Here is a 24,926-nt window from a genome sequence, read left to right on the forward strand (position 1 = left end):
CAATATCAAAATATATTTCTTGACAATTACAGAATATGACGTTTGTGCAATTTTCTTTTTGGAGTAAAGACAAAACCTAAAAGTTCTTTCCTAAAAGGCCTTTTCACCAGCTACAGATGAAGATTGTTAGATTTGCTTTCTTTTCCCGTTTGACCTTTAAGAAGGAATGTTTCCCGAGAGATTGTGTATATGAATAGATTCTGGAAACTTGAGAAAATTCAAATTATATTCAAACTTGTGCTGCACAATTAAAGTTGTACTTCCTTAGATTTTTTTTTCTTCTGGTTAATATTTTTTAAAAGAAAGTGTTTGGGTTTTTGTATTTGGTTTATATTCTGAGTAAAAACCAAATTGTTCCAAGCAGGATATGAGATATTTATTTATTGTATTTCTGTGAATGGGGGACTGTGTATAAAAATAGCTGTAAATCCTAAGCAGTTAATGTAATAAGTCTGCACTTTGATCACATCTTAATTGTTTTATTTAAAGTCCAATGTTAATGCATGCACATAGCCAAAATTTGAAAAATTACATTTGTTGTACATCTTGTTCAAATATCCATGGATCTGGCTGTACCTATTATCTAATATTTAATCATATTAAATTGAAATATGATTAAAACAGTACAGACACTGCAGTGATGGTAAATGTTTATTTACAGGTCCACAGTTTTATTAAAAGTCTTCAGTACCAGCATTTTTTTTAATATTCCAAACTGTAAAAAAAAAGACAGTCTTCAGAGCTTTTTGTTGAGACACAGCCAGTGTTGTGGTACTTCATAGGTGCTCCTGTCCTCTGTTTCATCATAAGGGATGTGCCATGAGTTTCCTCCTGAGGTTTGGACAATGGTGTCATAGCTGGGAATACTCTGGGAAAACACAAACGAAAACAGAGTTAATTTTGTGATGCTTCCTTCTTTGAGCCTTGACCCTCTCTTCTCATGGTCTCATTCTCCACCTGAAATCGGACCCTCCTGCCCGCTGTGACGTGCCCGTCCACCACCAGTTGGTGCCCTCTCTGCCACTTGAAGAAGAGCCGCTTGGTGGCTCCATCTGGCAGGCAGGCCTTGTGGTCCCTCATCAGGTCCCTGCTTACAAACCGACAGTGGTTCCCAGAGTGCAAAGTAGCGTACAACAGGAAGGGGTCATCCTCTGAACTGAAAAGCACAAAATGCAGAAAATAAGCAGAGCTCTACATCTGAATTCATAGTCTGTGTTATGGTTTCCTATATATGTCAGCCACCCAGATTGTGTTGCAGCACCCACAAACACATTTAAAGAGGATCTTTTGATTCTTGAATGATTTTTAATGACATTTTTTTTTCTTTTTTCTTTTTTTTTTGCTTGTGTGCTGCCTTTTAAACAGGCAGGTATTACCATCAACTTAAACACATCACAAAACAAATAAATTTCTAAGGTGTTACATTTATCCATTTTCTGCTGCTTATTCGGGTCAAGAATAGTAACTCCCTCTCTTCAGCCACCTCCTCCAGCTATTTTGGAGGGACACCAAGGTGTTATCAACCCAGCCAACAGATTTAATCTCTCCCGAGGCTCCAGAGCCACAAGCTGTGGCTGTATAGACAGATTGCATTGTAGGTTTGCACAGTGCTTGTTGAGACAATGTCTTCAAGCCAAGACAGACATCACTTAAGCTTAAATGTAAAAACTCTGTTGGTCTGCATCTACTCACCATGCAGGAATGTCCCGCTTTGGCCTATTCCAGGACAAAGAAGGTCAGCAAGATAGTTTGAGAAGATGGTATTCAAGGAGCCATTTCTGCATCTGTGTGTGAATCAGTGAATCTTGCTACTAGCGAGCCTGAGACCAGCCGAAAGCAACAACTCTCAGTGCTAAATATGCAATGTTGCTCTAACATGACAAAGGAAAGCTAATGAAACATTTACAGTCCGTAAAGATGTTTTTTAAAACAATTTTCCATAATACAACAATTGTCTGTTTCCCCAGCAATGCCTTCCAGATCCTCCTGGGATCTTCCCAGGTCTGGATATCCTTCCAGTTGGATGTGCTGGAAAAAAAAACAAAACCCTCCAAAGCGAAGGCACGAGGGAGAAGCACCTCAACTGGTTCCTATTAACACAAAGGAGCAGCAGCACTACTCCAGGCTTCCCTCCGATCTCCAAGCCTGGCAGGCATTCTAGGGATAAAACTTCAGCTCTCTTCCAAACCCTGACAGTCTGACACAATGCCCACATTTCTACTGACTCTACATCTGCCAGCCGACCTTATAATCCACCTTCGCACCATTGTGAATAAAGATCCCGAGACACCTCAACTCATTTGAGGCACAAACTCTCCCCCCCCAAACCAGAAGGAGCAATCGACCATTTTCATCCCGGCTGCTAACCACCCAGCGCATGCTGAAGGTAGCGCTCCAGTGAAACAAACAGATCATGCAACCGATTACTTTCATGAAGCAGTAAAAATAGTTACTGATTACCGTTTTACAGAGTAACTAGTAAACAGGAACATTCCCAGTACTGGTTTCCTGTCTATCCAATGGAACATATTTCATGCTGTTCTTTTTATATTATCGTTATCATTATTATTATCATAAGATGCTCACATATTGTCGGTAAAGAAACAGTGGGCCTTCTGCTGGATGAGGTTCATGTTGTTTCTGTCCCAGGATCTGGAGGGTCGCAGCATGTGTTTCCTTCCCAGCACCAGGACAGTCAGGCCCTGATGGTCGACGAGCTCTGACACCACCAGCAGCAGCTGAAACACACAAATATATGCCTTTCTTTATATTCACTTTCAAAACGAGAACATTAATAAATAAAAATAATTACTAAAATGATGGCTTGGATTTGGTCTACAATGCAAGCAGCTGATCCCACATGAGGGCAATGAGCTTTGGGGGGGGGGGGTTATATGTTTCACATTCGGAAAAGCTGGAAGTTAGAAAAGACGTGTAGGTCCAGGAAGAGTCATTAAAGACATACAATATAAAAATTACATACATTTGGATGTACATACTCATACATTTTTACATATGTATAATTTATGTATTTATTTTCCTATGAGTGGGCCTACATAGGCTCATTGCCTCAATAAAGATGAAGTAAAATGTCTGTGTACTGCAGTAATGTTTACTTCTTTAAGCTCTACAAACAGACATCTAAAGAACTGGCAGCCACAGGACAAGATGCTTTGTTACTGGAAGCTTTATAGTTTCTATTTCTAGTCTGAGTAGCACTGACTAGTCATGGCTGAGCAAGCTTTAGATAACCAGACTAAAAAACAGGAACGCACTGGCTGAAATGCCAATTTAGGGTTTTATTTGCTCTTTTAAATGTTTCGACACTCAGAGTCGTCTACTCCCAAGTTAATTATAGTTAACACAATTAACTTCAATTGAATAGTTTTCTGCCTACAAATGGAAAACTATGAAGCCACATTCTCTGATTTCACTGGAACATTTTTAAACTTTTATCTGCAACTCGCCTTGCACGTGCTTGTCTTACAATAGCAATAAAATGAGAACATGAAAAATGAAAACTGCATGACTCCTGGCCTTTTATTTGCATCTATATTGGCTGACACTGTATACAAAAAACCAGGACATAACTACAAATAAATTAACACATAATTAACACAAACATTAATGCTGGCAATGCTGTCGGGTACTTGAGCAGGTTACGCTGCGGTCTCTACAAAGATCAATCTCACAAGTCTAAATAAGCTGTTTCTTTGTAAACATTTGTTGATATTTGCAGTCGGGAAAGAGCAGCCAAAGCTGCAGGCTGCTCACAAATATTTAACGATGTTTCCAACATTTCCAGTGTTTCTTATCTCAGCTTCACTGTCAGCAATGTCTCTCAAAACTATGTGTGAAAAATGTTGTTTATAAAACAGTTTCTGATGTTCAAGCTGCAAATACACAATGCACTGTTTATCTATTTGCAGCCATTCAGCTTGTTTCATCTCAGTGAGCTGATGGCATGTAAGCAGTCATCCAGAACTCTGAATAGTGAATTCAGCAGGTAATTCATATTGAAGCAGTACGGCTGTCCTCCAGTTTCCTTTGAATAATATGCTTGATGTAAATTTCGATCTCTTTTGCATTTATTTTCATAAATTATTTAACTTTCCCACAAACTAGATGACTAGATAGGGAAATAGGCTAATCAGTCTGTACTTTCCTTTGTCTTGCAGCCACATATGTGAGAAAATTGGGGCAGAATAAGCCATCACACACTCACATCCTGACAGACACATGTAGGCAGGCTGACAAGTACTCTCATTACTGTTAAAATCAGGTACTGGGCAGTTTTACGTGCATCTCCCACATGCATGCTCTAAAAAATAAAAAAAAATAAAAAAACTACACACACACTGCAGGTTTACTCATTCTGTGACTGGCAGAAAAGCCCCTGAGTTGGACAGATATGCATGTAGGAAGAAACCACTAAAATCAAGACTGTGTAACTATGTGTGAGTGAGTGCGGATTTACACACAGGGTCTGCCCTGTGTGTAAATCTGCATCTCACACTTTTAATGCATGTACACCTGTGCATATTCTTACTGTCTCTGACTGCTTGCTTTTGTCCTTGTTGCTATTTGCAACATTAAGCCCATCTACAACCACATCAAAGGCTGGCTTCCTCTTCACAAACAACTTGAACCGCTGCAGCTCCTGAACAGACACACAAACAGAGAGGAAGAAGAATTATTATATGTAAAGAGAGCGATATGTAGGGAAATAACAGTCAGTGAGGAGTTTTTATAAAGAAAGTGATCCATGAAGGTACAACAGGTACGACACAAAAGGCATCTAACTTAATTGTTCACAAAAACTTACACAAAAGCAGCACTGAAAATCAGAGAAGTACAACAGCGAGTGTCTACAGCCATCTGTAAAACATGGTGGAGGCTCTATTGGGGTTTAGTGCTATTTCAGGCAGTGGTGTTAGGCATCTTTTCAAAACTGATGAAATTATGATGTAAAAAAGTACCCTGAGATTATAATCCACCATGCAGAATTATGTGTAAATTATCTGATTAGCATTAGCTTGAGTTCCCAGCATGACAATGATCCCAAGTGGGGAAAAGCACACCTGGAAAGGAAAAACACAATGAAACAGCAGTGTGGGATCATCTAAAAGCAGCCAACGTCGGTCCATTTGTACTTAAAGCTCATCCAAGAGTATTTAATTTCTAATATTTTATTAAGTTGAACTAATTAGCAGCTAACTGTGTCCTGCACCCATACAGTTTGTGGCAGGTTTGCAAGAATTAGCTGGTAACCTCTTCATCAAGCATGAGCAATTGTGGCTCCAAAACAACAACAACAACAACAACAACACAGGAGCCAAAAAGCGTCACAAACCAGTGGATGACATCGCAGTAGCTGCATCCATTGTTTATGTAAAGCCTATGTTATGTTCAGCAAAAAGCATAGTTGCCCTCTGTGCAATGTTTCCGATTGATAATTTGACCCGAGAGCACGGTTAATGTGCAGAAAACATCTGCAGAGGTTTCTAACAACATCATAGATGGTTAGTTTGCTACTGAGTCAAACAGCGTATCTGAGCTCCACCTGTGAGCTGATGGTTGGCTGATTTTCTCACCAACTGATCAAAGGCCTGCCAGTAATAAATCAAGCTGGACTTTCCTTCCCAGCAGGCAGATGGCAGAGTGCCAGCTAGTCCTCTGTGTTAACATAAAGTTTAATAGCATATTCAAATAACGCTTATCAATAATAGATAATCGTGTTTTGTTTTTACCTTTTAAGCTGCCTCAGACTAGTCAGACTAATATGTTAGCCCTTGGTGAGCCCTTATCTTTACTACACAGAAATCTAAGGACATCTGCAGCTGTTTTCATAACACCCAAAACATGCAGACCACAGGGGAGGTAAAAAGCTCCATCTATGCAGAATTTGTTCAATTTGCATTTCTTATAAATTTCACACCACATTTTATAATTTTTATGCACCACTCAGGTCAAAACTTGTAAAAGCTCTGAGGCAGCTTTGTGCCATAACAGGAAAGCTGCTTTGAACCTGCATGGGAACCTGTCAGTGCTTTCAGTTTTCACCAACAGCAATATGGAAATAGGCTGCTGTGAATTCCCCTGGAGTGAATCGTGATTGCATCCACAGTATCATGAACGCACATTAAAATGAGTGTCTTTAATGTCACGATCTAGATTTTTTTTTAAACTGTCACATGCTCTTATTTATGCTCTTATTAATTTTGACTGCCTAAACACACCAGTCATACTCACTCATTCTGCAGCAATGTTTGATTAAGAAGAAAAGGAAGAAAGACAATAAACGAAAGCCGCAGACGAGCAAAGAATATGAGGAGAAGACAAGAGAAAGACAAAGTCCAGCATAATTATCCAGGGACTTTCCAGAGCTGATATGTGAAACCAGCTCACTGTGCTGCTGTGGATTACACGACTACACACACACACACACACACACACACTCATAAAAAATGCATAAGCTTATAGTATCACTTAAGTGCCACCTTTATTACACAAAGCACAGTAGGGTACTGTAAACATATCCATTCCCACTGAGCTGTGTCGTGTGCACATAATTAACTCTATCAATTTCAGCTCAAACACTATTTAAAAAAAAACTTCCTGCTGAGTTTAGTTCATCTCACTTCTCAGTTATCTCACTTCTGACACTTGTCATCATTTCCCCCTTTACATTTTGATTGGAGTCTACATTTTATATCTGCTTATGCACCAAATAAATATTTAAGATTAAAAGAGCCGGTTTATGTTGACTGCGTTTTCAGCCAGCCACTGTGCTGCTGGACTGTGCAGCCACATTCTGCAAAGTCCAGCAGCACAGCTCTGCAGTAAAAGTCCAGACCGTAGAGCCATGAACCAACAAAAGCAACAAAGGAGGCATTGAATTGTTCAGTAGTTGAAATACTATATGAGTACTAATGATGATGTGCCCCTGCACGAAGCAAACGATCTGCTTTTTCATAAAACACAGCCTAGACTGTGCTATTTCGCATTATATTAAAGCGTACTATAGCCACAACACTTTATCAAACTTTTTGTCAAGTAGACAAAAAAAACAGATACAAAAACCGCATCCTCGTATATACGCTCATCTGCTAGTATTTTTTTTTTTGTTGGTACAGCGGTTCAACTGCTTGTTAACACAAATATCTAACCTGACAATCATAAGATACTCATTGCTTTTGGGGATGTAGAAAGGGCCAAGAAATTCAAATCATCAGAATGAGGAAGAAAGGCATTTGTGTGGATGGGATTTTCCCACACAATCATCTCGAGAGTTTACAGAGAATGATCCGAAAAAGAGAAAATATCCAGTAAGCTGCAGCTCTCTGGATAAAAATGACTTTTTAATGCCAGGGGTCAGAGGTCAAAATGAGCAGACTGTTGATAGGAAACAGCGGGAACAAAAAAAAACAACATTCATGACAACCAAGGAATACAGAAGAGCTTCTCTGAATCCACAGCATGTCAAACCTTGAAGCAGAAGGGCTGCAGCAGCAGAAGATCACACCAGATGACACTTCTGTCAGCAGACAGCAGGAAGCTGAGGCTATAATGAACACAGGCTCACCAAAACTGGACAACAGAAGACTGGAAAAACATTCCCTGTTCCGATAAGTCTTGATTTCCAACGGTAGGATCAAAATAGGGCACGAACAACATGAAAGCATGGATCCATCCTGCCCTGTCAAAGGTTTAGGCCAGTGGTTGTAGTATAATGATTTTGGGGATATTTTCTCAACACAATTTTGGCCCCTTAGTTCCATCTGAGCATTATTTAAACACCACAGCCTACTTGAGTATTAAAGCTGGATGTAAAGCTGACAAATCTGCATCCCCTGTGCAACCCTGTTGTGGAAAAAGGGAGAATTCAGGCAGTTCTAAATGCAAAAGGGGCACTAGAAAGGTGTAGTTACTTAGGTAGCCCCGTAGTACTAACCAAGTTAGTACTAGGTTAGTATTATCATGTTCCATTAATCACTAAAAAAACCCTGCTCTGCACCAGCTTATGTAATCAGAATAAGCTAATGTGGTGACCTCACCAGGTTAAAAGAGACCCACTTCTCACACTGAAAAGTCTGACTTTAGGCTCAGTACATGTCAAACTCATAACTGAGTGGTGGCCAGAAGCTTAAACACAAATGAGCAAACCAAAAATTGCTCCTACAGCGAGGCTCTGCATTAAAATCATGCTAATGTTAATATTGTTTTAAAATAAAAACAGGATTAGTGCATTCAGAGTTTATTCACAGCGACTCTCTCTGTGGATAAAGGGATGTGTTGTTGCATTCTCTGCTCTAATAGTCAATCTTTGACCTCTGCTATCTAAACATATATGAGTGCTATTTGAAAAGTAAACAGACACTTTGTTTTTTTCACTAGTTATCACCAAACAAAGACCGAAACAAACTGCCGCCTTTCTTCCCCTTTGTGCTGATGCCCTTCTTCTACCCCTTTTCCTTCCTTCACAAGTTGCTTAACTCTCCTCTGAAGCACTCTGTTTGCCCTTGAAATAAACTGCCTTAAATGGGGAATTAACAAAGCTCATTTAAACTGTCTGTCTGCTCAGCAGGAGGTAGCTGTGGGCTACGTTCACATGGCCGTCCGCATGCTGGAAATTCCCTTAATTGAACCAACTATAACTGAGCCAGATAAAGACACAAGAACATGTGCAAAGCAAGCCCTATTTTAATAATTTAAATATGTCATATTATTAACCACACATTGCCGGTGTTGCCCAGTTGTTGATTTTTAAATAAACTTCATTTTATGTTTACTTTAATTGCATTATTAAAAAAGGAGTACATTCCAATCCAATGAAAAGCTTGTACCTTGGCTCTCGACACAGACGCTGCACATATGCATGCACAGCAAATAAGGCTCTTACAACACAGCCATAATTCAGCGTTTTAAGCTTGTTTGTAAGTGCACTGCTGTCTGTCTGCTGCTGTCTGTCTACATATTTGCAGTCACATAAAGAATCCAGCTGAACGCATGTAAATGATCTCATTTTCATTTCATGTTACTTGGAAAATTCACGAAGCAGAAAAAAAGCCAAACATTCCCCTTAAACAAATAAATTCATGGGAAACGGGATCATTTACTTTGTTGCCAAGAAACTCACGTACATACACAACATCAAGCTACAAGCACAAAGACAGCGAGGAAATGTCCACGCAGGCTACGTTCACAGGTAACAAAGTCCACCTATTTCCTCTGAAGCTCACAAATACACCCTTCATTTGTTTAGTTCATGTGAAAATTGAGTGGAAATTTTAAATAGTTAAATCACCTTGCTCTGAATTGGGTGGGTGTTTGCAAAAACCACAACCTCTGTTATTTTCCTGTTTCTTCAATTTAATCAATTAGCTAAAGTAAACTTAATTAGCTGTGTAAATATGTAAATCATCTTCGCAACTTCCACTGAAATAAAGAGGAAGACTGACCTTGTGGCCAACCCACATGACTTACTTTTGTACAGAAGGCCTTTGTCAGCCATCCAATTCATGGTCACCAGTGGGCTGGAGCCTATCCCAGCAGCCATATGGCTAGAGGCAGGGTACACAGTAATTGCCCATAGGTGTAAATGTGAATGTGTCTCTGTGCTAGCCCTGCAGCAGACTGGCGACACGTCTAGCATGTACCCTGCCTCTTGCCTTGCTTATCCAGCAAGACAAATCTCATTCTGCATGTATTCCATGAACATGAATTGGTAGTAAAAGAGTCTGCGTGCAAACTGGTCTGTTGCACTGCAAATAGTTCAGCTTCTGCACAATTTAAGCAAACAACATATAATATGTTAATTAGTGAACTTTAGAGGTGCTGGCTGGGTCTCAGTGAAGTTCACTGCCGGCTCACAGTCGTTTAAATCATCTTGTTTAATCTCTAGTTCACTCTGCAGACAAAAGTAGCCCACATATGATATTTCTGGCTTACATGTGACTCATATCTGGTTTTTCACAACAGCATGAACAGCGCAAACCACATTGAATCTGATCTTTTGTGTTCTATTTTGGGTCATTTTCATATGAGCCTACATCTGATAAAAATTAGTTGGGTTTTTTTTTTTTTTTTTTGCGCAATGCAATCTCATGCAACTTTTGTCCCTCACCTGACCTAAAGTACTGTGCACAAGTCTTGGGGCACTTCTTATTATAGAGAAAGCAACAGTGAGTAAAAGCTGGTGGAGGCTTCATCATAATTTGGTGCTGCATTATATCAAAACTGATGAAATTATGCAGTAAAGTACCATGAATTTTTGATTCACTGGCAATACTATCTGGAAAGTGTTCGATTGGCAAGAGCTTCGTTTTTAAGTATTGCAATGAATGCAAACACGCATCCTGAAATCTCTCCATATTGTGACAGATGCAAAACTGCTGAAGCCTCACTGATCCACATGTACTGGTCTTGTCCCAGTCTTGTTCAGTTTTGGACAGAGGTTTTCCATACCCTGTCCAGGATTCTCAATGAGACGCCGCCCCCTTGTCCCCTTCTTATTCTGTTTGGCATCAGTGGGAATGAGGCGTTTCTACTGGCCTCTAAAAGACAGGTGCTATCATTCTGTTCGGTGTTAGCCAGGAGGGATATTCTACTGAGGCGGCAGGATGTGGCCCCTCCCAGTTACAAACAGTGATTACATGACCTCATGTCATGTCTAAAACTGGAAAAAAATGGGTTTTTGTTTTCTTTTTTTGTTATTTTCCTTTTTTTTTTTTTTTTTTAAATCTTTTAGAGCAAAGTGTATGGGCTAATTTGTGGTCCGATCAAAAATCAACTGGCTTTTCCTGCACATTAAGAGTAAATGTTCACTTTAACAGTCTTTGTGCTTGCTTCTGTGGTGCAGAATGGCCTTTGCGATGTATTTTTTATTGTCTGGAGTCTGATTTTGTCCAAATTTACAGGATAAAGCCAAAAAAACTGCTGTGATTTAAGTTTTGCATAATCTAACGTAATTCTTATCTATAAATCAGAAATTGAAAGTACAGCTTCCAGATGACTGGCTGTCCCATTAACATTAAAAAAAAGAAAAACTGCAAAGGCCAGAAAACCACAAAGGATGTGGTGATAACAGAACTGTATCCTCCTCTGATTTTTAATAGTTAACCACAGAGTCATATACCCCAGCTTAGGGAAATAATCAATAAAGTCTTGGAACCAGGGGGACAAACAGCTGCCTCACTGCACCTAAGAATGTCTATAAAACTTGAAACACAGATCTATTCTTTTGACCAGCTCAGACTCTGCCAGCTTGATGTGCCAGCCGGTGTAACAATGACGCCATCTAGCAAAAGACAGCAAGAAAACAGCTGAGAAACTAGTGCGCCATAAAAATCTAGTTTCAATATTTTACTTTACTTTTCAAACATCTACATGAATGAACTGTTATTATTTTTTTAATTAGAAAAAAGAAAACATCAATGGGGGTCATAATTTATCACGCATAACAGAAGTGTTGCAGATCTAAATTAGAAACTGCGGTAAAATGAAACCAGTATAACTGTTTTATAAGGTGTTATAGGTGCGCAACTGCAAAAAACACACCATTGTGCCCCAAAGATAAGTGGTTGCTAGGCAACATGACACCATTCACAAACACTCACACAGATTTTGTGTATTGTGGTAATATTAGCATTTTCTACTTTTCTACTAAAAAAAACTAGGAAAAGGAAGAAAAGAGTAGAAAAGAAAATATGAGCAAATGTAAAAGAAAAACAGAGTAAAGCGACCAAAAGGAAACAAAAACAGCAAAGCTGAGGTGGAGGAACGTAACAGGTCAAAGGAGACAAAGGGAAAAAAGGAAAGAAAGGAAACATTATTAAGAAAAAAAAATTTAGGTTTGTATTAAGTTTTTAAAACATACTTGTGTCTCTTTATGTTAAATTACGTGAATGCTTAATTCACGGGTTGAGATAATGGCATTAAAAATACTGGAGTGGTTAACCTATCTTTGCAGCCTTATTTACAGAGTCTACACAGACCTTTGTGGAATATGAAAGGAACAACCACAAACAAAACGAAATGCCTCTCTGATCACACCCCCTCCCCCCACATTAAATCACTCTAACTGGCAGCAGCACTACTCCCCCTAGTGGTGACGGGGTGTACAAAGAAAAATCTCATCTCCCTCTTACAGGATGTTTGAATGTTCTTTTTTCGGGCTGCTTCTTTATGTTTACAGCTGTTTGTTTGTCACTTAAATATAACAATAAATAATAATAAATTAAAGTTCAAGGTCCCTGTGTGTATGTGTGCGTTTTACCTCTGGAGTTGTCTTGGTGAAAACATCTTGTCCCTCAATGATGTCTGTCATCACTCTGTCTTTAAGCTGCTGGTACTCCTCAGCAGTCAGCTGGATGGACTCCAGCTCAGACCCACAACTCCTACATACTCCCCTGAACACATGCACACACATATATATGTTTAAATGACACACACTATCATAATGGAGGTACGTACATACATCAGAAGTGGTTTTTATTACTTTGGGGTGGCGGTCGTCCAGCTGCCTGTCCATTCCTGTCCTGTCAGGCTGATTTTGGGAAGGAGCACAAGGAGAATATACACTAGAGTGATTATGTTCACATGTTGAGGTTTGCCGTTAATACACGTCACATTGAAAATAAATGCAGGGGAGCAAAGCTTTAAAAAAAAAAAAATCACATTTTAAGAAACAGGATTTGTTTTGCATGCATGTGCCTCCCTATCACGGTCCTACCTCTCAAACCAGCTTTTGATGCTGCTGGCGAGGCTCTGCTGAGGGTAGATCTGGTTGTTCCTCATGTGCAGCAGAATTCCCAGGTGCCTCTCCTGCTGTTCAGCCTGTGACATGGCACTTGTTCCCTCTTCTCCTTCCTTTTTCCCTGCCACTTTAAACAGAGTCTCCCATGTCTCCTGGTGAGGACTCAGTCCACTGTCAATTAGCTCATCATAAAGAGCCCAGGCAGTGCTTGTGTCACCGTGCTGCATTGCCGCTGCGATGACGTCGCCATAGTTGCGTGGTGATGGACTAAAAGTCTGTTAGTAAATAAAATCAGGTGATAATTATGGAGGAAAAGAAAGCTTCACCTGTGAGCTCGCTCACATTTGAAACAACCTGAAATATAGAAAACTACCTCACTAATATCACGAAATCAACCATCGTCATCTGCAGATGATAAATGACAACAACCTTTGAATCAAGGTGCTTTACGTTCTAAGGTAAAGACCCTACAATAACACAAAGAAAACAGAGAAAATCACAAAAGTATAGAACCCCCCCACGAGCAAGCTGGTTCAGGTTTGTTCAGGTTGAGAAAGTTTACGATTGAACATTTATAAGTTTATCAGAACTGAACAGAAGCATGGCTAATTGGTTTGTATAGACAAACAGGAAAAAAAGGAGTGAAAAAGTGTAAGAAATTAATTTTAAGCCTCAGAAAAACAACTTTTAGGTTAATATTTAGCTTAGCAAATGACAAACACACGTAATGAATTCTGGCCTAAACTAAAAGTGCATTTTTTTCCTCACTGAAATACTTTTCATAAGTTTAATTTTCTCCTAAAAAAAAACTGCTTACTTTCTTGAGCTCCTGCAGGATGTTGAGAGCCTCCCTCCACCTCGCCGTCCGGCTGAAGGCTTTGATAAAAAGACTGGAAGCTCCTGTGTCCAGAGAGGGGAAACTTCCCCGCATGATGTCATAGACGTCAAACACCTCAGCGTCATGGCCGCTGCTCACACACAGCGTCAGGTATCGCAGTAGCAGCTCGTAGGACAGTGTGCCAGTCTCCGTGGCTACAAAAGTCAGCAGGGACCTGAAGAGGAGGATTTTAAATGAAAGTAACATGGAGCTTTTTCAGTCCTTTAATGCTCTCACTGCAGCATTCTGGATTAAATGAAGGATTTTCAGGAAGCTTTTAGAACAGCGACTGATCTAAAATGCCTTTAAGGTTCCTCACAGCTCCACTGGAAGTCATCCAGAGTCAGTATCTGTTTAATCACCGTAGGGCAAATTAAATCTTTCATTTAACTCTTACTTGGCAACATCCAGCTCGCCCCCAGAGGTGAAGAGAGCTTTCATCATTTGGATTTCAAAGCGAGGTGGATTTCCCTGAGACTCCTTCAGCTTCTTCCACTCATTGGAAGGGAGCGGTCGCTCAGGAGGCTGCAGCCTTCCTGTAAAACATCCAAATAGTCATCCAAACACATCATGAGCTGTTAAATATCTGAAGAGAGGTGGTGATGCATGCTCACCTGCTCCCCTATCTGACCTACGTTCAGGCTCCTCTTCATCCTTATACTCACAGACCAGAGGCGCCCTCCTCCTCAGTATATCCGCCGTCCTCTTTGCCGTTCCAGCAGCAAACACAGATTTATGGATCCTCTGCCGGGGAGCAGACCTCTTATCTCCTCCTCCATTCACTGTACCATCCTCTTCACCGCTTCTGATGGTGCTGTTTCTAACCCCACCCTGCCCTTTAGTTTGTCCACTGCTGCTTCTGTGTGTCCGTCTGACACCCAGGGTGAGGCTGGGCTCTCTGCTGCACACAGAGAGAACCCAGGGAGGCTGTAATGTGGAGAAAGCTGGACGTCCATGTTGGAAAAAGAGCTGCGAGGACTTTAGAGATGTTCTGACTTTCAGTATGAAGGTAGAGCCCATGTTTGGATGATTATAGCGAATGATTTATGAGCACAGCAGCTGTAATCCCACTTTAAATTTAAACTGTTTTATTTCTCATACACAAACTAAGCACACAGCTGACACATGACGTGAATTACATGAGCCTGCAGGTGACACCAGAAGCTCACCTTCCTGTTTCTACGCGTCCTTCAAAGGCTCTCTCGCGCTCTCGTTTCGTCCATAAATCTGAATAACTACAAATACAGCGCCTGAGGAACTCATTCAGCTCATATCCCTCTACAAAACACACCAGCAAAAAGGCATGGATGGAGTCGCACACCTGACGTCATCAACATTAGACAACGTCGTTTGTGAGGTATCAGGTTTTTCAAAATAAAAAAGGAAATGTCATCACCCATTGATCATGAGAATAATTTGTTATATATTTTATAGTTAAATATTTATTTAACTTTTACATTTATTTTATTTACATGTAGCTTTTGTATCATATTATGTCCAGATAATTTTCAAGAACATAGGCGATGTGCAGAGCTGGAGTAAATGCAGAGTGATAGAGTTAATAGTGATAATGAGCCATACTGTGGAGATATGAGATTAAATCGGCATAAGTATTGAGTCTCTCCTTGTTTGCGATGGCGATGAACGGGTTGAAGTCAGGCAGTAGTCGCTGTGTGGACTAACAGGGAGCAGGTTGAAGAGGTGGAAATTCATTTCTTTCTCGTTACTCTTTTATTTTGAAAAGCACCGACCGGAAAAAAGTTCCCTTTACAGCTATTAGCTTGATGTTGTTTGGGTAGCACGGCTATTTTTTTTTTACTACAAGTGGAGATTCGTTATTAAAATGAAGAAATCTCACTGTTAGCTTGTCTCCGGAGCAGAGATGGCTACCGAACAGCAGCCTAACTGGGCGGATATTCTTAAGAGGAGGTTAGCAAACTCCAAAAGAGGTAAAACAATGTAAACTGTGTTTAGCTGGCTAAGTTGAATGTACACTATCGATTTGTAATCAGTTAACTAATAAGAGTGTTCTTTTGCCGGATAGTTAATATTTAAGTTGGTTTTTATATTGTGTTTTTCTCCGGCAAAGACGAGAAGAGCGAAGAGGAAAATAAATCAGAAGAAACGGAGCTTTTCTCCAAATATTACACCGAGTGGAAAGGAGGAAGCAACAGCGGCAGCTCCTACAAGACCATCCCACGGTTCTACTACAGGGTATCAAATCAGTTCAATACATATGAAATCTGTAAAAGTCAAACAAAAACCTTAGTTTTGGAACTATTTTCTTTCCAATGTCTACATACGCCATCCAGAAGCAAACGTTACAGTTCACACACAGTTGTATTCAGACCTTTACATCCAGTCAATTTAATCATTTAATTAGTGGTAAGAGAGGAAAGTGTGATGCTAATTATTTAACTTGTGCGTAGTTGCTTGGACATGGCCACTAGATGTTGGGTTTTTTTCTGCAGCTGCCAGCAGAAGATGAAGTATTGCTTCAGAAATTAAGAGAGGAATCCAGAGCTGTCTTTCTCCAGAGGAAGAGCAGAGAGCTGCTTGATAATGAGGAACTGCAGGTAAAACGCACACAAATATATCATTGCTTCTTCTGCAGGTAAAGCAACACAAACTTTGTTTTTTCTTATGTTTCCTTTTATTTTCTGCAGAATTTGTGGTTTCTGCTCGATAAGCACCAGGTGCCTCCACTGACTGGAGAAGAGGCCATGATCAACTATGAAGCATACCTGGAGGTGGGGGAAAAGGCTGGGAGCAAGTGCAAGTGAGTGATAACAAGTTCTCAACCCTAAAATTCATTTAAGTCTGTATTACACTGCTGGACGTATTCAGTCTAATTGTTAGATATTGATCACAGAGGATGTTGAATCAGTAAAAAGCATTTCCCTTAGGCTTGATCAACAGCATATCAAAACACCTATGGGAAATGTAGTTAGTAGTAGTAATAGTTAGTAGTCTATGCTCCCATCAAAGTTTAAGTCATGTGGGTCTAAGTGCATGCAGATTGTGCATGTATTATTAGGCAATTCTAGAGCTACCGGTAATACATGTAAACAATCACTGACCCTCCAGGTATTTATCAGGCCCAAAACCCATGTAGGTGTCCCTCCAGGGTGTGCATCAGCCACTTTGGTCAATCTTGATAACCTTAACCCAATCACTGTTTCATTTAAATGTCTGCCCTATCAACTTTTGGTGCTACGTTATATGTCTATCACGGTGTCCATGGGTAATTGGTCCTTAAGAAACAGCTACCTCATCTAACGAAGGCAGCAGGCATCCAAATTACTGAACTTGGGAAAATTTGTGATGAAAAATAAGAATACGGGACTCTTTCGAAGGAAGAGTGACCTTTAATGTGAGCGCGCTCAGAGCCTGAAGCAGAAAGATTGTGTTAAGCGAAAACAGATTTTGACGTGAAGCCATTAATATGTTTGAGTAAAGTTTTAATTGTTTTCTTTTCTTTCTTACTTTCAGAAAATTCTTCACAGCCAGAGTTTACGCCAAGCTGCTGCACAGTGACCCTTACGGGCGGATCTCCATCATGCAGTTCTTCAACTATGTCATGAGGAAAGGTTTGGACCTTTTTTCCTCTGCTTTGTTTCCACAGAGCCTCCTAAACAATATACCGTAAATTCTTTTCACCAACCACCTATCCAAGATGAGGATATAACACAAAATGCAATCAAACATCCATAGTACGAATGCTTGTTTCTGTTACTCTGTGCCATAGAAAATAAACTGGTGCAAATTTGCTATTGAAACTATGCTTTAAGTTACTGAAAGGAAAAAAAAAAGATTTTAGGTTTAGATTGTTTCTTTTGTGTTTTTCACCACTGTAACTATCCTGTTGCGGGCTCAGAAATACTACAATAATATTGCAAATTAAAAAGTTTTCACTTACCCTTCTGTTTTCTGTTCCTTCTCATCTACATCCAGTGTGGCTGCATCAGACCCGGATAGGCCTGAGTCTGTATGATGTGGCTGGACAGGGGTACCTCAGAGAGTCGGTAAGTTCAGCTCAAGTGACTTTAAAACAAAACAAAATAGTTTTATCTCAAGTGAAAATATAAATGCAGCAAAATGGTAATTCTTCTGATTCTTTGTAGGATCTAGAAAATTACATCCTGGAGCTGATCCCCACTCTGCCTCAGCTGGACGGCTTGGAGAAGTCCTTCTACTCTTTCTACGTCTGCACCGCTGTCCGCAAGTTCTTCTTCTTCCTCGACCCACTCCGAACAGGTGAGAGTAAACCCCATAAGAACGTGGCATATTACCATGCAAGTCAAGTCAAGTGGCTTTAATGTCATTTAAGCCATGTGCAGTGGTACAGTACACAACATTCCTCCAAGACCATGGTGCTACATATGACATATAACAGACACTTGCATGAACCAGGACAAGTGCTGAAAGATTATAGAGCAAGACAGAGTTGGTTTGCTAAACCTGAAATAAGGAAAACTCTGGATTTAAGTTTGAGTAACTCTCTGAGCCTAACCTGCTTGCTTGGCAGGATTTCTTTCTGCCTCCTCCCCTCCAGCTGTATCTGCAGCAGCTGACTCATTTCCTCCATTTATGCATCAGTGATTAATGTCTTTTGTTTAACATTTATAATCAATCTGTCATCTGGAAATGAAAAGAAAATATTATTATCTCCTCAGAATAAAATCTGTAGGCTGCTGTAATGCAGCCGTTAGGTTTGCAGTCAGTTTCCCTGCACTGAAACATTTGCCTTACATTACTGTAAAAAACAGTGTTTAAATAAAACTGCTCTGTGTGATGCTTTAGGTATGTAAAAGTCTGTGATCTGTCATTTGTCAGGGTGGGGTCACTGTCACAGTCACACTGAGAAGAAAATGCCTGTCACAGATGGAATTTTTATTTTATACCAGTCATCTTACAGCTCATTAATTATATAAGATCAGCTGAAGTTTAATCTCAGTTTAAAGTAAAAATTTGTTAACCCTAAATTTCTGAAACCAGAGCCTGATGGTCACTGTAAGGACTAACTTATTGCAGCTTTGCAGTTATTACAATAATAATTACAATACGCAAGACATAAGGAAAAATAATCATTTTGATCTTTATATGGAGCTATTTGCCATGTTTCCTGTGTTTAGGTTGTGTTAGGAGTGTAGAAAAGGTTGATTTTGGTTATCACACATAATATTTGTGGCTTCACTTCTTCACTTCCTCCCACCATCGACTCACTTCAGTTTGCTTACCGGACTAATCGTTCCACAGACGATGCCATATCTCACCTGCTCCATACATCCCTGAGTCACCTGGACACTGGCAGAGGGAATTATGTTAGGATGCTGTTCGTGGACTACAGTTCAGCATTCAACACAATAATTCCCTCTAAGCTTTTCACCAAGTTGACGGATCTAGGACTCAGCTCATCACTGTGTCAGTGGATCCTCAACTTCCTCACAGACAGACCCCAATCAGTGAGGGTAGGAAAACAAGTCTCCCCCTCCATCTCACTCAGCACTGGAGTGCCTCAGGGCTGTGTTTTAAGCCCCCTGCTGTACTCACTGTACACTTATGACTGTGTTGCCACATCCGACACCACCTCCATTGTCAAGTTTGCTGACGACACTGCTGTTGTGGGCCTGATCTCCGACAACATCGAGACGGCCTACCTGGAGGAGATTAGGAACCTGGAGACCTGGTGCCAGGAGAATAACCTCCTCCTAAACATCAGCAAGACTAAGGAGCTGATCGTGGACTTCACTACAAAGCAGGCGAGGAATTACAAACCCCTCATCATCAGTGGCACGCCAGTGGAGAGAGTGGACAGTTTCCGATACCTGGGTGTCCACATCACTCAGGACCTGTCATGGTCCTGTCACATCAACACCCTGGTTAAGAAAGCCCGTCAGCGTCTCTTCTTCCTCAGAAGACTTAGAGACTTCCATCTGCCACTGAAGGTGCTCAAGAACTTCTACTCCTGCACCATCGAGAGCGTCCTGACGGCAAACAGCTGCACCTGGTTTGGGAACAGCACCAAGCAGGACAGACGAGATCTGCAAAGGGTGGTGCGCTCGGCAGAACGCATCATTCAATCAGAGCTCCCTGACCTGCTGTCCATCTACACCAAGCGGTGCAAGTCCAAAGCTAGGAAGATTATGATGGACCTCTCCCATCCCAACAATGGACTCACTGTTGAGGTCTGGGAAGCGCTTCCGCTCCCTTAAGGCCAAAACAGAGAGAATGAGGAGGAGCTTCTTCCCCCAGACTATTCGGAGCCTGAACCAGGTGTAGGACTGGACTCTCCCAAACACGTCACTATAAGACTGGACTCTCACACACATCACCACACGCACCACCACACATTTCCTATAATTCCTATAATTTATAATCCTTATCTTTATAATCTCTTCTGCTATTTGCACATTCTTTACTGTAAATTCCTAAGTTTATTTGTAAATTTTTGTAGTAAATTGTAAATATTGTAAAACTTTTCTTCTGTCATTTAATGGTCGGGCATTGTACAGCTACAAGCATTCCACCCCCATGTCATACTGTGTATGGTTGTGTGTGTGTGACAAATAAAATTTGAATTTGAATTTGAATTTTTTGTGGAGGTGTTGGTTTTTTGGTTTGGTGGGTTTTTTGTTGTTGTTTTGTTTTAAGTTATCTTACTTTTCTCCAGGAAAGATTAAAATCCAAGACATCCTGGCCTGCAGTTTTCTGGATGACTTATTGGAGGTATTTTTTATTTATTTATTTTTCCTTGCTTGATCACACACAGTCTGTTATAGGATGCCAATAACAATAGGATGTTCACATTGAACCCTAAGCAACTCTTCCTCTTATTGATATCATCCTTTTTCTCCTTTCTCTGTCACCAGCTGAGAGACGAGGAGTTGTCTAAGGAGAGTCAGGACTCCAACTGGTTCTCGGCCCCGTCGGCTCTCCGAGTCTATGGTGAGATAACATCTGGACACATCTGCACAGCAGGATACTGGTGGTAATTGTATTCCTCTGTATTTAGAGGAATGTTGGTGAAAGGCCCAATTTTGGGTCAGTGAAGTTGGAGTGCTCTGTGTGGCATGTGTCTGTGTATCAGTGCCCTGTACTGTTGCTTACATCTGTGTTTTTAAATTGTGCAGGCCAGTACCTGAACCTGGATAAGGACCACAACGGCATGTTGAGCAAAGAGGAGCTTTCACGTTACGGCACGGCCACACTCACCTCTGTGTTTTTGGATAGAGTCTTTCAGGAGTGCCTTACCTACGAGGGTGAAATGGTACGGTCCATAACATTAACCGCTGGAGTATTGACTGCTGTGGCAGAGATGTTTTTGGTGGTGAGATCAGGTGACTGTGAGGACTTTCTCACACATCTTCAAGCAAACAGATTTAATCCTGAGCTGCTGACTGAGTGAACTCTGTGTGATCTCCTCAGGCAGCTAACACACATGCACGTCTAAAAGCAGTCGCTATAAATCTACTATACTGGCCACGGCTCCCATGTTTAAATGCCTAACTTTACATTAAAATAAGCATATTTACAGCCTCTATAGGTCTGTAAATACTTTACAGGGATGATTAACGCTTTAAAACTTTGTACCTCTTTTCCTCATTACCTCAGTTGTTATAGAGCTGAAGATTCACTGCATCAAATTGAAGCTGGGCTTATTCACATGCTGTTTTTATTCTTTGGCTCTCGTTACTGAACTGGACCTATTTTGTGCTGTGGTTCCTTTTTGAATCATTTTAAATGCACTGATGAATAATTTGCCTCACTGTGCAGTTTACTGTATTAACAGACTATCCAAGTATTTTATTAGTTTGCTATTTAGCACTAATCAGCAAATATCTAACCAGACTGGCTAAGCAGTAGCTCATAACTTCACTCCACCCTCTTGTCCAAATATGGCTCCAAAAACCAACGTGTTACTTCCCAAAACATCATTCCTGTGGTTTAAATATTTCAATATTTGTCTGACATGAATGTTTCTCCTTCTCTTTTCCAGGACTATAAGACCTATTTAGACTTTGTTTTGGCTCTGGAGAACAGGAAGGAGCCAGCAGCTTTACAGTACATCTTTAAACTTTTGGACATGGAGAATCAAGGACACCTCAACGTCTTCTCCCTCAACTACTTCTTTAGGGTATCGGCTGCACACGCTTCCGTGAAACGAAATCAAAAGGATTGATTCAGCAGTTTGTTTGTTTTTTTTCATTCAGTCTTTCTTGATCATTTTTCAGCAGTTTTTTTTTCTCTTCAGGCCATTCAGGAACAGATCAAGCTGCACGGACAGGAGCCGGTCTCCTTCCAGGATGTAAAGGTACATACAGACAAACAGCACCTTATGTGGCCGTAATGGCCGTGGGCGATATTTTTGAACATTTAATTCTCTCTTTAGGATGAGATCTTTGACATGGTGAAGCCTAAAGACCCCTTCAAGATCACACTGCAGGACCTGGTGAACAGCTGTCAGGGCGACACAGTGGTCAGCATCCTGATTGACCTCAACGGTTTCTGGACCTATGAGAACAGAGAAGTGCTGGTCGCCAACGACAGTGACAGCGGCGGGGTTGGCGGGAGCAGCATGGCTGACTTTGACGATACATGAAGATGTTTCGGGGTTGAAACGTAAAGAGAATTTGATGTTTTACTCCCAAAAAATGGCAGGACATTGACCCTTCTCACCCGCACACATGTGAAGGCCTCGAAGGCTGGAAGACTGAAGGAAAAAGGAGGAATGTGCAAATGCTGATCTTTGTGTAAATACTGATCTTTTCTCCTACCTGTGAAATCTAGGTGGGTTTACTACGAAGGTAATTCAATATAGCTTTCTTCATCTGGTCCTGTGAGGAAGCTGCTGCTTCTTCTTCCTCACAAAATTTAAAATGTTCAAATGGGAATAAAATTGAATAGGAGTAAATTTAAAAAATCAAAAGGAAATATTATAAAATGGTAAATAAGCACAGCTTTACTAACACCTGGTAATAATTTGTTCTCTTTAATTGACAGTTAATTTACATCGAGTAGCTTGTTTACATTTAATTTTGGCATCCTCCGTTAAAGACCTGCTGGCTCATTAAATTAGCTTCGTAGTAACTCCCTCTGATTTACATGTGGGCTCTTTTTTTGTTTTTACTGGATTTCCTTTGTACGTTTTGTGAAAAATGCTCCTTTAAATTTCTACTTTAAATTATGATTTTCTTTAGAACTAATGTTTTTGTAAAGTTTTGTAAAATTAAACATTAAATGATAAATGGACCCCTTTTCCCTTCAGAACTGCCGTAATTCTCTGTGGTGTAGATTCAACAAGATGCTGGAAACATTCCATGCTGACATGACAGCATCACACAGTTGCTGCATATTTGTCGTGATGTTAACCATGAATTAATCACAATTTCTTTTTTTCAAAGCTGAGTTCAATGTTATTCGTCACACCCAGGCCTGATTACAAATTACCTGTTAATTTGACAAATATAACCTGTCTGACAAAATGAAGTATGGCTTTAGAGAAAATATTCTGTGGCCGGCCGAGACAAAAGAACTTTTACAGTCCTGTTACATCTGGTTTGCTGTAATTGATGAAACAAGAAAATCTTGAATGCTCAGCCATCAGTTCATGCTCTGAAGCTCAAGCGCACTCAGATTATGTGGCATGACAGTGATCTGAAACAGACCAGCAAGCCCACCTCTGACTGACTCAAAAACCCAAAATAAGAAATATGGAGTGACCCAATCATAATCTGGGTTTAAATAAGAATGAGATTATTAGAGATTACCTTAAACAGGCTGTTTAAAAACCTTCTAATGTGTCTGAAATGCCAGTTACACGAACACTTGATTGCAGTTCTTGCCAAGAGTGGCAGAACTAGTGATCAGGTTTAGGTGACAATTACTTTTTCACACAGGCACAGGGATAGTTCTTCACAGCACTGTCTATAAAAGAAGAAATAAGTCACACTGTACAATTTTCAAAACAAAACACCCTTTTGATTATTTAAAGATTTTATTTACACACAGAATATAGAAATATAAAGATTCATTAAAAGCTTCACTTTAAATCAGAAAATATTTTGCATATGTTACCCTGCTTTACATAGTGAAAAAACATCCTTTATACTTAGTGAAAGACATTTAACTGCAAAGTGTACACATCTTTTGCTATGATACGCTGGCATTTCATTGGAGTCTGCTTGTGGACCGATTCTGACTATAAGCGCTGCTACTCTGCAAACTGAGATCTGAAGCCTGCCATCACACGTCACAGCCAAAGAGAAGATTAAAACAATTTCTAAGAGGCTTAGACTGGCACAAGCAAGGACATTCAAAGATTGAAGTATACACGAGCCACTGTTCACACCAGCGTAGAGCATCAGTTAGTGCTAGAGTCAGATTTAACTGTCGGAAGGTTTTAGATTTTATGTAAAGAGGCTGTAAATAACATCAAAATAGAAACGCAGCTGATTACTGTGACATCTCAAGAAAGGGAAGCAGCTGACTTCATCTTTAAGCAGCACAGAAATAATGAATGAAACATTAGGGCATGGGGAAATGTAACACTCAAACAAGCTGTTCAGAAATTAATAAATGTGCATCAGGTCAATAAATAACTAAACATCACAGTTATGGAGGCCACAGGTGAAACATTGTGGACGATGGAGAGCTTAAATATATTAAAACACTTGTAAGTAGTAAAGATTTTTGGATGAAAGAAATTGGTTAGGTCCACGCAGGAGATTTGGACGATTTGTTCATAGCTGGGACCTGATTCTTTTTTAATTTAGCTTTTAGGCATTTAAATCTTTGTTGTCTTTAGCACACACCTCCAAGCCTGTGGTGCATGAGTTTCATGAACAATGTGACAGCAATGAGTAAAGAAAAGATGCAAGGAAGTAATTGGCGGGATCCAAAATGAGGCATTGTTAGACAGATGAGAAGAAGAAAATATATCTGTTTTACTCTAAGACATTGAAAATTCCACTTTTAAAAAACGTTTTTGCCCATGATGACCTGATTTGGGTTTTTCCATTTGGGTCCATAATCTGTCTGGCTGTCTGGCTATATGTGAACAGCGCAGGTGCCTCCTTAAAGGGCCAGTTTACCCCCAAATCATTTGGATTACTCCTCTGATCTGTCTGGCTTTTTATAAATTGCTCTGTTTAAGACTGTAGAAATGTCTTCCTTCTCTTTTATATAAAGAACTAAAACGACGCTCCTCTCATGATGATCAAATCACAAAAACATTAAAAACCCAGGATGAAATGCAAGCCGTTTCATTTAGGAACTCTTTTTCTTTGTACT

At 40.2% G+C, this 24,926-nt stretch overlaps 2 protein-coding genes across 2 annotated transcripts; one reads left to right on the forward strand and one right to left on the reverse strand.

Annotated features, from left to right (window-relative positions):
* Nucleotides 1–637: 637 nt before the first annotated feature.
* prorp (protein only RNase P catalytic subunit) lies at nt 638–14,871 on the reverse strand. The gene is made up of 10 exons (XM_026151610.1): nt 14,249–14,871; nt 14,032–14,170; nt 13,575–13,809; nt 12,734–13,032; nt 12,500–12,547; nt 12,278–12,410; nt 4,550–4,660; nt 2,587–2,738; nt 958–1,156; nt 638–868 (listed from the first exon to the last, which is right to left on the reverse strand). The coding sequence occupies exons 1-10, from the start codon at nt 14,652–14,654 to the stop codon at nt 737–739; spliced, it is 1,854 nt and encodes a 617-aa protein (XP_026007395.1). The 5' UTR covers nt 14,655–14,871; the 3' UTR covers nt 638–736.
* Nucleotides 14,872–15,295: 424 nt separating this feature from the next.
* On the forward strand, nt 15,296–22,531 carry ppp2r3c (protein phosphatase 2, regulatory subunit B'', gamma). Its single transcript, XM_026152867.1, has 13 exons — nt 15,296–15,583; nt 15,724–15,848; nt 16,106–16,210; nt 16,301–16,413; nt 17,127–17,224; nt 17,589–17,659; nt 17,759–17,891; nt 20,308–20,363; nt 20,507–20,582; nt 20,768–20,904; nt 21,634–21,771; nt 21,889–21,948; nt 22,027–22,531. Exons 1-13 carry the CDS (start codon nt 15,517–15,519, stop codon nt 22,234–22,236), a joined length of 1,389 nt encoding a protein of 462 aa, XP_026008652.1. The 5' UTR covers nt 15,296–15,516; the 3' UTR covers nt 22,237–22,531.
* Nucleotides 22,532–24,926: the final 2,395 nt, after the last annotated feature.

Source organism: Astatotilapia calliptera, chromosome 19 (assembly GCF_900246225.1).
Source record: "Astatotilapia calliptera chromosome 19, fAstCal1.2, whole genome shotgun sequence".
Taxonomy (NCBI): domain Eukaryota; kingdom Metazoa; phylum Chordata; class Actinopteri; order Cichliformes; family Cichlidae; genus Astatotilapia; species Astatotilapia calliptera.